Source organism: Strongylocentrotus purpuratus, unplaced genomic scaffold, assembly GCF_000002235.5.
Source record: "Strongylocentrotus purpuratus isolate Spur 01 unplaced genomic scaffold, Spur_5.0 spur5_scaffold_3, whole genome shotgun sequence".
NCBI lineage: Eukaryota > Metazoa > Echinodermata > Echinoidea > Camarodonta > Strongylocentrotidae > Strongylocentrotus > Strongylocentrotus purpuratus.
The window spans coordinates 34,601,605-34,619,602 of NW_022145609.1; the positions used below are offsets into that span (position 1 = coordinate 34,601,605).

General features: G+C 37.8%; 1 protein-coding gene across 2 annotated transcripts; it reads right to left on the reverse strand.

Moving 5' to 3' along the window:
- Nucleotides 1–665: 665 nt before the first annotated feature.
- LOC764898 (intraflagellar transport protein 25 homolog) lies at nucleotides 666–17,734 on the reverse strand. Of its 2 annotated transcripts, none has more exons than XM_030996199.1 (4): nucleotides 17,559–17,732; nucleotides 5,394–5,500; nucleotides 2,299–2,411; nucleotides 666–1,928 (listed from the first exon to the last, which is right to left on the reverse strand). In XM_030996199.1, exons 1-4 carry the CDS (start codon nucleotides 17,648–17,650, stop codon nucleotides 1,821–1,823), a joined length of 420 nt encoding a protein of 139 aa, XP_030852059.1. In that variant the 5' UTR covers nucleotides 17,651–17,732; the 3' UTR covers nucleotides 666–1,820. The 2 variants fall into 2 exon arrangements, with proteins under 2 accessions (XP_030852059.1, XP_030852061.1); XM_030996201.1 differs by having other exon boundaries at nucleotides 1,821–1,927; nucleotides 2,288–2,411; nucleotides 17,559–17,734.
- Nucleotides 17,735–17,998: the final 264 nt, after the last annotated feature.

A 17,998-nucleotide genomic window follows, 5' to 3' on the forward strand; every position in this document is an offset into this window, starting at 1 on the left:
ATGAGCTATGATCTTTGACCTACATACTAGGAAATTGAACCTGGGCTGTGTTTTGATACCATGTACCTTCATATCAAATTTCATTAAAATTTGTCAAACATTACTCAAGTTATCGAATGGCAACCAGATTCGCATAATTAATGAGCTATGACCTTTGACCTACATACTCTGAAATCGAACTTAGGCTGTGTTTTAATACCAAGAACTTTCATATCAAATTTCATTAAAATCTGTCAAACAATACTAAAGTTATGGATCGGAAACCAGATTCGCATATTTAATGAGCTATGACCTTTGACTTACATATTCAGAAATTGAACTTAGGCTGTGTTTTTATACCATGTACCTTCATAACAAATTTCATTAAAATCTGTCAAACATTACTAAAGTTATCGATCGGGAACCATATGTGTATTTTTTCGCATATTTAATGAGCTATGACCTTTGACCTTTGACCTACGTACTCCAAAATCGATCTTGGCCTGTATTTTGATATCATTTACCTTCCTTTTAAATATCATTAAATCCGTCAAACATTATTGAAGTTATCGATCGGAAACCGTATTCTTTCACATATTTAATGAGCTATGACCTTTGACCTTTGACCTACGTACTCCAAAATCGAACTTAGCCTGTACTTTGATATTAGGTACCTTCATATCAAATTTCATTAAAATCCGTCAAACATTACTGAAGTAATCGGAAACCAAATTTGTTACGGACGGTCGACGCACGGACGGAAGGAAGGAATAATAATAATAATAATAAAATCGTTACTTATAAAGCGCTTACCACCGAAGTCTCTAAGCCCTATAGACACAAAATAGACTGATATACAATTACATCTTATACAAAACTAAAAAAGCAAATAAACATATAAATTACAATACATATGGAATACACATCAAAGTGAATAGAGTTAAGTAATCATGAACGCAATTTTGAATAAATGTGTCGTGAGACTAGTTTTGAATAGGTTAATGGTTTGACAGTTTACATTTATAGGTAATCTGTTCCAAAGTTCAGCTGAAGCTTTGCGAAAGGAGCGATTACCATAAGAAAGAGTTGGCATTAGGAAGGACGGACGGCAGCCTTACTATAGCCCCTCCGACTTCGTCGGCGAGGGGATATTGTATACACTTCAGCTAAAACAAAACAGAGATATTAATCAATGGTCTTTAACTTTCCTTAAAATCCTTTGTGCATGAATTTAAACCAAGAGATCACAGAAATTCATGAAAGTAGTATTTATAGTCACTGGCACAGACTACTTGAAATTTTAGCATAATATTTAGTGTGGGTGAAACAGTTGCCAATTTCATGAGTGGTCCCGATTCTCAAAAAGTTTCATGCCGCAAAAAATTGAGATCCAACCATCACATTACTGAGCTTTTGAATAATTCTTACTGCAATAATGGCTGTTACTTGTACATTATAATTCATGAAAGTTTTTGGATTTACAAAATTTTGGTAGACAAACTAGATGTACATGTACTTGTACTTGCAAATATGTATTTAGCAGTTGAAAACATTAGTTTTCTGGCAATGTCATTTTCTTTGTCATTCTCTTGATGCCATGCCATTCACTGAGACTTTGTACATACATGTAGAAACAAAGTGGTCTTTACAATAAACTTAATATCTTGATATGATCTATGTCTAGGAGAGATCTTGTAGTGATATGTCATTTTCTCTGTCATTCCCTCAAAGCCATGATATTCACAGAGACAAAGTACATGTAGTCTTATCCAGATTTTGTCCAGAGGGTAGTAGTATTTGAGATGATCTGTGTCCAGTCCAGGAGACTGTTTCTGGTGATGTCATTCTCTGGATGCCATTCCATTCACACAAACTTTATGAACAGAGACAAAGTGGTCATATCCAGACTTGATGACAAACTTGAGATGCTTTGCACTAGAATTCTCCCCTGCAACAAAATACATGAAAGTGTTTGACAACAAGGGAGAAAGACAGCATCCTCTTAAATTTTCCCTTTATTGCAAAAAAATAAATACATATATATATATATATATATTACAACTAAAACAGAGTTGGCATTTATTAAAGTTTTGTTTTGTTCCTTTATTTAACTTGCATGTATTCAGCACTACAAAATACTGGTTAAGGTAAAAAAGAAAAAAGAAAAGAAGTACTCCCAACCTTTCTTCAACAAGGATATGACAAATATGGAGATGAAGATTAACACAGAATTGAACGCAAAAGAAAGTATACATAAACAAGGGTATTAGCAAAGGAGAGGAATTTAATTATCAATAAATGTTACGAACTTTCACTTACGGAAAACTCCTCCATTTGTAAGGACGCATCTGATGGGCATAGCTCTTTCTCACACATGGGTTCAAAGTTCACAGGTTCATTCTCAATACTGCGTTCCATGGCTAACCCTTTCACTGCATGTATACAGGTACATGAAATAAAATATAAATAGGAAAGAGTTACCAAAGGACTGTGCACGCTTTTACTACAGGACATTAAAGCTCAAGTCTACTCCAAAAATAACTTACTTTCAATAGAACCAGAAAAATCAGACAAACCAATCAAAAAAAGTTTGAGCAAAATCGGATAACTAATAAGAAAGTTATGAATTTTTAATGACATGAAAAACTTTGAAAATCACTACACAAATTGGCAACTCACTCATGAGTCTGTGACGTACATGTATGGTCCTCACTATCCACTAATTATTTTCTTTATATTGATAATATAAATTTCCTATTTTCACCCTAAGAATCTTATTTCTTCACACCAGCATCCAAGTTAGATTGTTGGTAATATGTTTTTGTGTGGATGCACAAATAAAGAGTAATTTTTGTCCAGTTAATCATGAAAAATTAAATTTTGATAAACTATTTTTTATAAAAATCAATAATTATGAATATACAATATTCAGAAAATAGTATCAATTTTTCAAAATTCATAGGTTTTTGGGAAATGTCATGCACGTAATATGATACAAATCATATAACCTGGGCAAAGGCATGGGGAAATCTAGTTTTGGGGGATAAAAAGGGAAATTAATGGGATTAAACTATATAAAGCAATTGATAAGTTGTTAGGACATGACGTCACAAACTGATAACAATCTTGGGAATTAGTGTTGTGTTTATCATCGTTCCATAGTTTTACATACTTTTTCAAAAATTCTTAACTTTCTTATTAGTTTTCCGATTTTGCTAAAAAAAAAATTTCATTGGTTTGTCTGATTTTTCTGCTTTTATTGAAAGTAAATTATTTTTCGAGTGGACTTGTACTTTAAGGTGGTGACAACAGATGGATGGTTTTGGGAGCACCTAAATATAAACTTTACCATTAATTCAACAAAACCTGAGATAAATTTGCTATCACCTTGTGTGGATTGTAACAAGGATTCTTTATGGTGACACTTGCGCAATATAGTCAGATGACTCAGATCTTTAACCTATCTTCTGGCTTTTTTTGCTTGGAAAATACCCTTGAATCTTGTATCCAATAGCATGAACAACTAATTGCCATAAACACGCGTATACATACCCTACATTGATCACTTTTTTAACCGAGTGACTAATTCAACCAGAATTATGACTTTGATATGTCAATAAGTTTATCAAATAAACACCTTCATATGGTATGTCTGAATTAATTCAAATCAAAATCCTCAATGCACTCTAAAATTACAATTTTGTTACAGAAATCACACTATTGGTATAATTGGGTCAAGGTGGCCAAAATGAGGGGGAGTTGTTAAAACAGATAAATACACTGTATAGGATGGAATGTTCTGGAATTGAATTTTGGCGTCAAAGCCATGTCCTTTAATTCTGGACAATACAAACAGCTATTTGGGCCCCAAAATTGCCAAAATAACCAAAACGTCAAGAGTGAGATCAATAAGAATTTTTTAGTTAAGTTTTTTTTTCTACGTGCAGGATCAGTTTATTAAAGGTAAAGACCAGTATTGGAAACGCCGCAATTTCAAAAATGAAATGAAAGCTTTTATTACCAATCATGTGAAAGAATATGTTTTGACTAATACATGATAACATTTTTGCCGGGAAACCGCCTACTAATTGATATATTTGGTAAATTAGTTTATCTATTAGCCTGTGAGAGATAAACTCACGTGTCGTGCACGTGTGTGTAGTCCCATATACATCTTTCTGTGTACAGTGCTTGTAACTTTACGAAGACTGGGCCAAATTTCTTATCATTTTGATGATTCCAGAACCTTTCAGTACACACTAATACTTACAGTGTATATGCTAGATGATCAACCTTTTCTGATCGATTCCACAACGTTTCTTTCACAATGCAATGGCATGACCATAACTGGTCTTTATCTTTAAAGCCCCACTGCACTACCTATAGCTACTTGTGCCCTCTATATAGCAAACAATGCCTAAGCGTGGTACCCATTGGTCTCCCATGATCCCTTATTATTATGTTAATTGAGAGCTGATTTGATTTGATAACCACCCGTCAGTGACCCAGGGAAGTCTAATCCCTCCTGGCCAAACTAGTGCAGATAGGCTTTAAATCATATATTCTACTCAATTTGAAGCCCATCAAACTCCTCACTGCTTCCTGAAATTTTGAGTTTGTTACAGAAATCATGCAAAGCGCTCAAACTGTACATATTTTCCCATGTAAATTGCTTGGATGTCAAGACCTACCCATCAATTGATACTGACTGAAAATGTATGATGTTACCTGATCTCGTACAAAATTGATACATTTTGGGCTATAAAGCGACCAAAATATTCACATTGTGGTTGATGGGGGTCAATTTGACCACTAGCATCAGGGCATATTTTAAAATAGAAGAGGCCTATCTAACCTCCTTAGCTGATAATAACGACTGGAAAAATAACCCCAAAATGACAGTGACAATGATGGTCAGTTTGAGCTCAAAAGAGGCAAAAATGTTGTGGGTTTAGTATGTTCAATACCACTGACATTGCAATTGGTGCAAAAGTTTACACTGGGTAAACTATTCAAACCTTCCCCATCAAAACTCATATCTCCTAGGGTAATTATGGATTATGAAATGAGAAATATTAGTTTGGCACGTTGTATGCACCATATTGCAGAGCTATTATGGACCCTCAGTCCCCCCCCCCCCCCCCCCCCCCCACTCCGGGAACGGAGGGACCGCATGCGCGTTCCCAAAATCTCTGGCTCATAACAAAGAAAAAGATCTGCCTGTATTGACTTTACACACCGGACTTTTGCTGAAAAAGGGGGGGGGGTGGTGCTGGGAACACACATATGTGTACCTTAAATAACACTGAGTGGGGGGGGGCAGGCCCTCAGTAATACAAATATTGCTGTTTTCTCCTTTTTGACATGTTTTAGTACATATGGCAGCAAGATAGTGACCTACTATATAAGCATACCTTGATAGCAGTTTATTTTGATCTGTTCTAGTGACATCAAGGCTGTAAAGGTGATGATGAACTCCTGTGGAAACAGTCCAGTAGTTGCCCAGAATGTCTCTGATTTTCTGTGGAGAAATCAGTCAAATTAATCTTTAAAAAATTAGCATTAACCAGCATGCATATAAGTATTATAGACTAAAATTCTAGCTCAACCAGCTCATCATCTCTTATTTGCCATTTGGGAATACTTGACAGCTTTTCTTGGAGCAAACTTGGCTACACGCTCATATCGACTGTGCCATACTTTTGGCTGGCCGAAATATCCACCCATAGATAAGTTTTTCAGACCTGGAAAAGTTGATAAGCACAAGTTTTTTTTTGTTGATTTGTGTTCTAGATGGGTATTGAAGTAAATTAAGCTTGGTTGCCAGCTTGGCAACCTTGGGCAACTTTTTTAATAGCCATATTAGCATTATTATCTAATTATATGTGCAATATGGAATAATGTTGCTAATCTCAATCCAGGAAGCCTGAAACCATGGATAATACAACTTTTCAAGGGTTTTCTATGACGATCATACAAAGTTCTGTTCGTTTAAAGGGATAGTTGAGTTCTTGTTTCAGACTGCAAATGCCTTCAAACTTCAAAGTGCATGGTTATTACATTGCCTGTTCTTGTTTATGACATTTCTAGTGCTCTGAAATATGCTATAATTTTAGATGCCAAAATGTGTGAAATTTAGCCAATACGATCATACCAATTTAGCTCCACTTTAAAAAAAATATGGTGACCGTTAATTAATTAATTACTTAATAATAACAATACACAGGCCAGCTGGTTGTGCGTATTATAACCAACACAAAAAAGCCAACATCAGCATTGGCTGGAATAAAACGTACATGTACGTATAAGGCGCTATCTCGTTTTTTCAATGGCTGGTTCAAATTATTTAATATTTGTGGGGCGCCACAAATATTAGAAATCGTTATATTTATGGATAGTTCAGCCGTCTCTGAACCAATTTTGATCAAACAACAATGATTTTCTTGTCATTTAAATTGTATGTTCTTTCGAATTTGACACTCAGTTTTTCATTATCTCACAAAAAAATTATTTTGTGTATATCGCTTTCTGCAACAAAACTCAACTATCCCTTTAAAGTAATGCTTGCATTTTCATAATTTTATTAAACAAATTTGTTTTCACTGGCTACCTGCCGCAGCAACAAACAACAAACTCTGTTTCGTTTACAATCAGCCATGCATGAAGTCTTCAAACAGAACTTTGTTATTCCTGGCTCATTTTCCTGATTGAGGTGTAATATGAAAAGGCAGATTATGACCTTTGTGGAAATGTGATTTTCTCTTTGAAATTAAGATACCGTCCGCCAAATGACTTTTTGGTACCCTTTGGTCAATTGTTTTTAATCACTCATGCATTAAATATGCATCATATGAGTTGCATCAAACGAAAGAGGAGGATCTAAGCTTTACAACTATGTGTCATTTATTAATTATAATTGTGATTAAGTTATGATAAAACATCAATGATTCTTGGTTTCGTTTTTTCTAGGACGCACTGTATAACACACTCATCTTGCCTTACATGTACATCCCGTCCATATCTTATTGTAACATTTTATGTTTTTTTTGTAAACAACATGTACTTATCATATTTTCCTCCTACAAAAAAAGAGCAGTACCTGTCAGTACATATAATTTTCCACAAGCTATTTCTAAGTTCTAGCAGGACTCTATCCTTGAAATTGAATATTCTTCCAATTTCATTTTTAACTCGGTGTTTTTAGGTATTCATAATTATCACAAACTGTTACCGGAAATTTGTTTGTAATCTATTTCAGAGCAACAGGGATATTCATAGATATAATACCATGAATTTAGCAGACATGTATTACATGGTCATTCTTCATTTTCAAATATGCCAAAGACCCACTATCTGGAACAAACTACCCCTAAAACTCAAACAGTGTGCATGTTTAAACAATTCTAAGCATAATCTAAAACTTCACCTGATACAGAAGCTTTGAATTTGACAACCACACTTTTTATGTAATTACCATTGTATTATTTTTTGTCTTCGTCCCTTTTTCGGGGTATGTTAATTTTATCTACCTAATTCCTCCCTTTTTTGAATTTGTGGGGGCGGCGACGTACCCTAGCCCCCGCTGCGTACAGTCATTATTCATTGGCTAAGCAATGACCTCGTTACTGAGTGTACCCAGGATCAAAACCATGTCGATGTGCTATTTAGTGCCCTTTTATGAGGCATTAATCCTCATTACTGTCATTGACTTAAGGACGTACCAGTATGTCCCCTAGTTGATTAGCATATAGTAGCACATACCGGTACCTGTTTTAGCAATCACGCAGAATGAACACTCACAAATTATTATTCAATAAAGTCTGAGAATGATACTATTTTCAAGATGTATTAGGAATAAATCATTTTCAAAATCATTCCCTAAATTGGGGTAAAAATAATTATTCCACCATTAAGACCAACAGTGTACTTAGGGGTCCACATGCATCCAGAGCAACCTCGTGAAACGGTTTAGGAAGATCAGAGACATCTCTGTAGTTGGCGGATAAAGTTATGACTGTCTTGTCGTTGGTTTCTAGGAAAGAGCCCCTAAATTATAAATAGCAGTAAAATACAATATGTCTGCGATAGGAGACAGACCACAGCCATCATACTCCCACAACAACATCAAATTTCACCTCAGATCGGACAAATAGAGCTACAATATTGATCTAGTCATGTCTCGATCTCTTAACTTAAAAGTTAGCACCTGCTGGAATTCCCATCGGCGACTGGTGTCGTAGATTTCCGACAAAGCTGACGGATACTTATTGGTACAAGTACTTATGCTACGGAGGTTTTCGGCAAAGCAGAACTTACCAGGGAATCCATGGTAGGTTTCAATCGCATATGAATTATTTGAATATATTTCTGGCCGCCCACCGGGGGTATGCAGCCTACCAGAGACTCTACTCTAGGCCTATGTGTTATAAGAACCTAGACTCTATCGCCAGCGTCCCTAGCAACTCGGACAATTTGAATAAATCGCCATGTTGTTTTTAATTGGAAATCACCCTTACCGTAAGACGAAACCATCATTCCAACCACTATTTTTAATTGTTATGTACCTTTTTGGACTACGTGTATACAAGGAAAGTATGAATGGCCAGCACCAGACGAGGATCAAGTACAGTAGGATTATTCCTTTTTTCGATACATTTTTTGACAAGCCATCTCCAAATGCATTCTTATCAAACTTTACCCTAAATCAAACTCAAAGTCATTAGCCTGAATCCAGGCCCATAGTCATCGACAACAACTTATGTTGCTGATTTAAGTAACACTAGTAGTCCTACTACTACTAGACCTACATGTAGATATACTAGAACTATAGTGCTAGTAGTACTACCAGACACCGAGGTAGAAGAGGTCGTAAGCCAAAATATCCTTGCGGCCTGTGTGAATATGCTGTTAAATCAACTGGTATACAGTGTACAAACTGTACGGCGTGGTTTCACTTAAATTGCAGCGACACCTCAAATGTAGAAGTGAATTTTCCTAATGTACACCCAGATGCAATATGGTTGTGCCCCGCCTGCGACATAAACCTTGCAAGCTCATTTTTTTACCCTGCCAGTGACTTTGCTTCTATATAGCCTCGACTTGCATGAGCAATCCCTTTGAAAGCCTTTCCTCATCCGATGAGAGTGGAAATGATCCTGTTGAGCCCCCTCGGCCTCGGCACAGAGTAAACAAGATTTTGAGATGTAGCAAATCCACGGAAAGTAAAACTGGAGAAATAATTAAAAATGAGCTGGTTCCTCCCATGAAGCTTTCTAGACGTGGGGATACATGGAAGTGTGTGAATTACGATTACGATTACGATCAAGAGAATAGGTTAGGAGTGGAAAGTTGTAGGCAAGTCTGGTAAATCTAATGCAGATGTACCTCCAACCCTACCTCCGGTAGTTTTATCAACAAGGTACTGCAACCACGCCCTCCACCGAATACTAAACAACCTACAAATAGGGACAGGAACATGCGTCCCCGCAAAAGTATTAAATGTATCCTTGTAAATTGTGATGGACTTTACAAAAAAATTCCTCACTTGGAAGCAATGATAGACGATCACAAACCTGACGTTATCATTGGAACAGAGTTGCATTGAAAACCAGACATCCTTAATTCTGAGGTCACTCCAATAGGCTTAACCACATACAGAAAGGATAGGACATGTGCTAGAAAAGGAGGAGTCTTCATCATGATAAGGGATACATGCACTTTCATAGCTACTGAATGCAGCAGTTGTACATCACAGACTGAGTTGATGTGGATCTCTCTACAAATTCAAGGTTTTAAGCCATTACTCATAGGAGTATTCTATAGGCCTCCCAACTCGGACAGAGAAAACCTCCCGACACCTCTCTGAATCCCTGCAGTACATGTACATCTCCAGGAGCATGAGAAACTCGACCATACTTGTTGCTGGTGACTTCAACTTACCTCACATCGATTGGTCCAACCGCACAGTTAAGCCCTATGCTAACGAAGGAAGAAAATGCTCCTGCCTTCTTGACATATGCAACGACTTTTACTTGGAGCAGATGGTCATGAGCCTACCAGAACATGCAGGCGCTACAGAGAACATCCTTGATCTTGTTCTCACTACCCATCCAGCCTTCATTGATGAGTGCAAAGTCACAGCAGGTATCAGTGACCACGACATCGTGAGCTTTAGAGTTAACCAAACTCAACTCCATCAATCTCAAGGAAGAAAGCTCGGAAAGTATTCATGTATAATAAAGCTGATACAACCGGCATGCATGCAGATCTCCTCAAGTTTCAGTCTTCTTTCCTACGTAGCAGTCCAGAACCTAGAACAGTACAGCAGAACTGGGATGACTTCAAAACAGAGATTGGAGACCTCATGGAGAGATACATTCCAACAAAGGTATCTGGAAAGAAAAGAACCAGTCCCTGGATCACAAACACCACAAAGAGAGGAGTCAGAAGAAAGCAAAGACTGTACAATAAAGCTAAAGCTTCAAAAACACCAGATGATTGGTATAAGTACAGTACAAGAATTATCAGAAAGAATTAAGATCTCAACTTCGTCAAAACTACTGGACTTATCAAAAACAAGATGTTCTCTCCTGATGACAAGAACAACAAAGCATTCTGGAAGTTCATCAAATCCAGAAAGCAAGAGTCATCTGGAGTTGGATCCCTCAAGTGTGGTGAAACGCTTGTATCACACAGTAAAGGGAAAGCAACTGCACTGAACGACCAGGCCAGATGTCTGGAAACCAAGGAAATTTCCACCAACGAAACTTGTAAGTTCTATTCTTTATGTATCTGTGATGGGTTATATCTCATGTAAATTATTAGTAGTTCTTTTTAAAGTATCGTAGTATAGTCTTTTAAAAATATTGCATTAATGTACTGGTGCCAGTGTTGTGTGTTATACTACACAGCCAGGATAGTGATGCTCCTATGTGTGCTCTACCAGAACTCATTTTTTCCTCTGACAGTAACTGCATGGAATGCACTTTCAAAGATCACCCTTGACGCTACTTCACTGGAGGGCTTCAAGGGAGTGCTTCCACCCAGCATCTAGACCAAGAACTAGATAGTTTATTCCTCAGCACTACATCCTCACTTATGGATCCTGCTGAGTATCGTCGTAGAAGAAGTAGAAGTATGTTATGTTGTATTTGTTGAGTATTTTACAGGCAAAAAAGTTCAAAAAGTCCATTCCGTGCCTCACACATACATACAGTGCTAGAGGTCAATACGCATTAGCATTGACTCTCTATGCTTTGCTGGAGTGGTCTAGACCTGTAGACTATGCTTTACTAACTATCACTATCACTATCATTCAGTAAAGACGTAGAGAATGTGTCACGCCAGACAAACGAATATCACTGCACATAGATCTACTTTTAAACATCAGCACTGTGTCTTGTGACAATCTAAAGCGCTAGCAAGAGGAGTTGCAACGTGGATTCATAACAATGATGTCAGTCGTAGTCGAGGTCATTTGGTGTCAGAATCTAAAGTTCGCTACTAGTCTACTACTAGTACTAAAACTATGCACTAGAGCCTGGTAGAGGGTCTAGACCACTCCAGCAAAGCATAGAGAGTCCATGCTAATGCGTATATGGACCTCTAGCACTGCATGTATGTGGTATGCGCGGGGTGGATTTTTTCCACTTTTAATATCATAAAATGTAAGACAAATACAACATAACATAGGTTATTAGGTGGTCTGTCAACAACAGACCACCTATTGTTTTTGTTCAAATTTTCTTTCTTTATTATTATTATTATCATTATTATTTATTTTTATTTATATCCTACACTTTTTTGTGTAAAGGATAACTCAAGTTCGGTTTAGTCAATTTCATTCAATTTTGGTACATTTATAGGTCCTTGTCATGAGACGTGACAAAAACATTTTCAAGGACATGAAATCTTCATGACGTCATCCAGGCGCCATTATTGTTTTTTTTTTATACTTTCAACTCACGATCATATCTTTATAACGGAAAGGCATTTCTTATTCATATTTATCATGATTAAGGTCATGAATAATATCCGTCCGGTCAATTTCAGGTCAAAAAACGCGTGCGCATGCGTACGTCCGCGCGTCTGTGCGCGTGCAAAAAATAAAAATGCTCTAAATCGTCTCAAATTTATTTTGCATACGTTTCAGGCCATTTTAAGCATCCATTGTAGCGCTTTAGGATGCAAGGTGGACCCAATTTTGTTTTCATATTTTGATAGAGTATGAATTGGAGATATGATTTCATGTCTCATTTGACCCTGAATTAACTCATGACGTCATCATAATGGCCTCCAAACTCAAAATTTCAATTTGCATATTATGACGTCAGCATATTTACGGAAAATTACAGGAACATTTCCAAGTTCATCAAAATATTGTGACGTCATCCAGGCGCCATTTTGTGCTCTGAGAATCAACTCATGATCCATATCTTCATAACTGTAATTCATTTCTCATTCATATTTATAACGATTATGGTCAATATCCGTCCGGTCAACTTAAGGTCAATAAATGCGCGCGTACGCGTACATTGGTGCGCGCAAAAATAAAAAATGCTCATAATCACTTTTTGATCAAATAAGAGTACGTTTTAGGCCATTTCAAGCATGTCAAAAATTTTGCGTGGGCACACCTTTGCGCAAGCATAAATTTGCGCGCACGTTTGTGTTCGTAATGGTCGTACGCAACCTAGAATCGCCATTTTTTTTGTCTATCATAGTATTGCCCATGTTATTCCGAACAATTTGATACCATGTTTATCTCTTTATGACCATTAATAACGAAATGAGCGTCCGTTCAAGGTAAATGTCCGTTCGAACCCTCAATTAACTCACGACGTCATGACATCATGACATCATCATGAAGGCCTCCGTTCAAGGTAAATGTCCATGCGTGCGAGCTCTTGTAATATATAGCATATATGGGCAAAAACATGCCTATACAAAATCCATTGTAGCTCTTAAGGATGCAAGATGACCCCAATTTTTTTTTCATATCTTGATAAAGTATGAGTCGGAAATATGATTTCATGTCTCATTTGACCCTCAATTAACTCATGACGTCATCATAATGGCCTCCGAACTCAAAATTTCAATTTGCATATTATGACGTCATCATATTTTTGGAAAATTGGTATGTATATCTGTAAATATTGATCAATTTTCATCCAAATTTTGATATGTTTTAGCTGAGACAATTCTCTACAGATGCAGTATCCACAAATTTTCATTTTGATGAAAACATCATGGCGTATTTTTGCGATCAAAGGAGGCATGTCGATTTTTTACATTTTGCGTGTATTCTCTATGGGACATAACTTTTTCTCAAAACTGGATTCTACATTCCTGTCTTTCACGAGCAATATCTCCGTCGTCTTAGCTTCGTTTTCACTGAGCATCGAGTATGTTGTAGCTGAGACAATAAGCTATCACAAGTGTGCCACTTATTTCTCGATCAGATGCCGGGAACATGCTCATATTTCACTTGCAAAGTGGGATTTGAGAATTTCATTTTCCGTTTACGTGTAATCAATCACTATGGGAAATGTTTTGGTATATCGGTAACGCACTTGACTTCCAACCTCGAGGTCCCTGGTTCGAGTCCGGGCGTCTCCAACCTTTTTTTTTTTACTTTTTGACCTTTCACTGTACCATCTCCTTTGAATACTAAAACATGTAGAATCGCAAATCGCGTAATAAACAGCCATATTTACTTTATTATAACCCTATTTTCACTTGATCCATTACTTTTTGTGTGTAATTCCTAAGGGAGATGACTTTTTCTCAAATCTGGAATCTACATTCCTATCTTCTGCGTGCAATATCGACATTATTTCTGCTTGGATTATGTTGATTTTCGAGTATGTTGTAGCTGAGACTATATGCTATCTAAATGTTCCCCCATTTTTTTCAATCAGATGTCATCATGGTCTGTTGATCATCATCATCGTCATCACCATTACTATCAAGATCATCATCATCATGATCATCATCATGATCATCATTGTTTACATGCCTATATAACTTGAAGGCAGACCACCTTATTCGTCCTCGTGACGAATTAAATTCTAGTGTTATATTTGTCCTACATTTTATGATATTGAACTATCTTAATTTAATGTTAGTATAGCAAGAATTTGTTTTTAACTCACTTTTAAAGCACTGTTTTCTCCTTTTACAGAGACGGCTGCATGATTCCCTCCTCGATTGCGACGACATTAAAACTGCACACGTTGCGCTCATCATACAATTCTACATGCATCCAACAAGTCGTCACAAATACAAATCGCCTCTGGACAACTCGACACAATACCCCGGATATTTCGCCACACTATCCTGGACAACTCGACTGTAGCAGGTTGTCCAGGGTATTGTGGCGAGATGTCCAGGGTATTGTGTCGAGTTGTTCAGGGGCGCGGCGAGTTGTCTTTGTGGCGAGTTGTCTGGAATTTGGTGAAACCATATGTGACGTTATCTTGCGCAATATCTGACGGGTAGTTGTCTTATCTCGCAGACGTTTTCATTTATTGCTTTATCGCAGGTTTAAAGCACCTAGGCCTCTTATTTCGTACAAATTTCTAGATAGACTAGACTCTATAGAAATACCTATTATTAGAGTAAAGGAGGGGGTAAACAACCAGCTCCAGTTTTCGGCCGATCCGTTGGATGCATAGTAAAAAAACCTTTAAAATACATCGCATAATAGCATATCACATATCCCACACATACCATACCATGCCAGAGTCACTGAAGAACCACATTTGCAATGGAAAATATATCCTAAAATATCACATTTTAGCGATGTAATCGGCGGTCCCGCTACCCAAATCTGAAAAAAATCGAGTTTCTTACGCATGTATGTAAGAAAAATAGGTACCATAAAATGAGCTTTATTTCAAGTATTTTTCAGATTTAGAGCCCCATTTTGTGTTAGTCGCAAGCTCAAAAGTACAGGTGTATCTCATCGCATGTATTACATAATGCAGCCGGACCCCGCAACGCATACACGATATGTCTGTCTAATTCAGATTCCAACTTCCGATCACTGCAGTGCTAGTCTTCGACCAGGCGACCACCCAGGAGCTCCGGCGTGGGATACCTGCTCCGCCCGCTTGTGCTATAGATCAGCGCGGAAAAGCTCGGCGTGCGCTTCCTATTGACTTTTTACATGCGGTCGTAAACTGAATCGCTAGGTCGATAACTGGCTCCAAAACAGTGAAAATTGAAATGAATATTGTCATGGCAATTCGTGATTTTTTTTCTGGGATTCTTTTTTTTTTAAATAATAATAATATTTGCTTCTTGATTTGAACAAGAAATGTTATAAAATGGCTCTAGTATTTTAAGCATCATGATTAGTCAATACGCATCACATGACATTGACAAATTTTTGATGCAAGCACGATTTTGCAGAAAAAAGCGCAAAAAAAGTTATAATACATGTGACCATGGAGATCCAGCGCGCGCGTACGCGTAGTACTAGTACGCTCCCTCGAGTGCATTGTAGGCTATAGGCTACGCGTAGCTAATATTGTATGCTCCACCTTGATCCCCAGGGCAGCTAGCTAGCTAGAGCGAGGTATTATTAGAAAGCAAATTTTTATTTTACTTTTGCCTTGGATTTAGATCTAGACCTTTTTTTACTTTTGGATTTTATAATGAAGCCAGGAATTTCAGCTGTCGTAGACTCGTCTCTAGACCCCCTATGGATTTTATTTTTAATCAAACAATGAATCCCATGGACTTTTTGGTAAGCCTGCAAGGTCTTACTCTTATTTTAGTCTAGTAGAACCAACATAACTCTAGATCTAGATCAAACTCTCGTAGACTCTTACTTAAGATCTAAACTTTTGTTTGTTGCTATTTGTGTCGCTATTTTATAAAACAAATAGAGTAAAGGAGCCCGTTTTCGGCCACTTAAGACAAAATCCTATTTTTAGGACTCTTTACTTCCTATTTATTATCATTTCTTGTTCAAATCGTGAAGCAAATATTATTATTATTTAAACAAAAAAAGAATCCCAGAAAAAAAATCACGAATTGCCATGACAATATTCATTTCAATTTTCACTGTTTTGGAGCCAGTTATCGGCCGAGCGTTTCAGTTTACGGCCGCATGTACAAAGTCAATAGGAAGTGCTCGCGCGCGCTGTGCGTTTCCGCGCTGATGTACAGCACAAGCGGGCGGAGCAGGTATCCCACGCCGGAGCTCCCTGGTGCTCGCCTGGCCGAAGACAGGCACAGCGGTGATCGGAAGTTGGAATCTGAATTAGACAAGACATATCGTGGGTGCGTGGCAGGGTCCGGCTGCATTGATTTAATACATGCGATGAGATACTTTTGAGCTTGCGACTAACACAAAATCGGGCTCTTAATCTGAAAAATACTTGAAATAAAGCTGATTTTATGGTACCCATATTTCTTACATACACGCGTAAGAAACTCAATTTTTCAGATTTGGGTAGCGGGACCGGCGATTACATCGCTAAAATGTGATATTTTAGGATATATTTTCCATTGCAAATGTGGTTCTTCAGTGACACTGGCATGGTATGGTATGTGTGGGATATGTGTTATGCTATTATGCGATGTATTTTAGAGTGATTTTACCTTGCATCCAACCAATCGGCCGAAAACGGGAGCTGGCCGATTACCGGCTCCTTTAGTACTCTAACGCACTTGTCCCTGTTGTGCGAAACGTAAATGCAGTGCACGCTCGGTTTCTTCAGGTAGTTCGCACTGTGGGTTATATCCCATTTAATTAATTAGTAGGACATTTGAAAGTGTCATCCCACAGGCTTTCAAATGTGTTGCGTTAATGTGCTGGTGCCAGTGTTGCCTGTTTTACTACACAGTCAGGATAGTGATGCTCCTATGTGTGGTCTAGACTAGATATAGACCGAATTTTCCGTCTCTTTCGTTCGTTAGCCTCTTATTGGGGTAGGGTCGGCTCTCTCTTTAGAGACGGAAGCCGTTTATACACATGTCCTTGCTAACGCCACGGCCAGTTCTGGTCGTAGCGTTTTGCCCCCAAAATCCCCCAAAATGTCATTTTACCTCGAGCATGTTATATTGTAAATTAGGCCTAGGCTATAATAAATCAGTTCCACTTACCAACTTGACTGAAATAATCAGTTTAATAGTCCCTTTTTAGGAAATTATGGGTCAAAATCGGAATCCATGTTGAAAAAGATTTTCAAAATGGATTTCGATTTTGACCCATAATTTCCTAAAAAGGGACTATTAAACTGATTATTTCAGTCAAGTTGGTAAGTGGAACTGATTTATTATAGCCTAGGCCTAATTTACAATATAACATGCTCGAGGTAAAATGACATTTTGGGGGATTTTGGGGGCAAAACGCTACGACCAGAACTGGCCGTGGCGTTAGCAAGGACATGTGTATAAACGGCTTCCGTCTCTAAAGAGAGAGCCGACCCTACCCCAATAAGAGGCTAACGAACGAAAGAGACGGAAAATTCGGTCTAGACTAGATAGTGACAGTGACACGACATTGAACACCTGGGACTGTGTCAATAAAATAGTACATTAATCAGCCAATGTTTGGGCTATCTTACCCATCAATTATATTCTCAGGAGGAAAATTCTCATCACTTGAAGTTGCAATGGGAACTTGAGCCCCTGCTTCTGCAAGTGCTACGTCAAACATGATGATTCTGAAGATTTACCGATATCCTTGTCAGCCTCTCAACTACCGAGCTCGGAAGAATGCGTCATGTAACCACGGTTTCTCACTGTAGATGGCGCTATATCATACAGTCAGCAGCCAAAAGGTCTTAAAGGTAGTCTTTACTATACTTCAGCTAGAAGGGATTAGACCACCCAGAGAGCCATCGAGGTCACTCTGACAGGTGGCTATCTCATTAACTCAGCTCTCATTTAACATAAGAAAAAGAGGATCATGGGGGACCAACAGGCACCGATTTGGGAAGTTTTCTATATAGAGGGAGCAAGTAGCTACAAGTAGGACAGTGTGCCTTTAATGTAGACGATCTGT

Excerpts from the sequence above, each read along its gene's own strand:
- LOC764898 (XM_030996199.1), bottom strand. The coding sequence starts at position 17,650 with ATGTTTGACGTAGCACTTGCAGAAGCAGGGGCTCAAGTTCCCATTGCA. Across the intron at positions 2,412-5,393 it reads CAAAATAAACTGCTATCAAG|TGAAAGGGTTAGCCATGGAA; the intron begins GTATGCTTATAT and ends GTATACATGCAG. Across the intron at positions 1,929-2,298 it reads TACAAATGGAGGAGTTTTCC|GGGGAGAATTCTAGTGCAAA; the intron begins GTAAGTGAAAGT and ends TATTTTGTTGCA.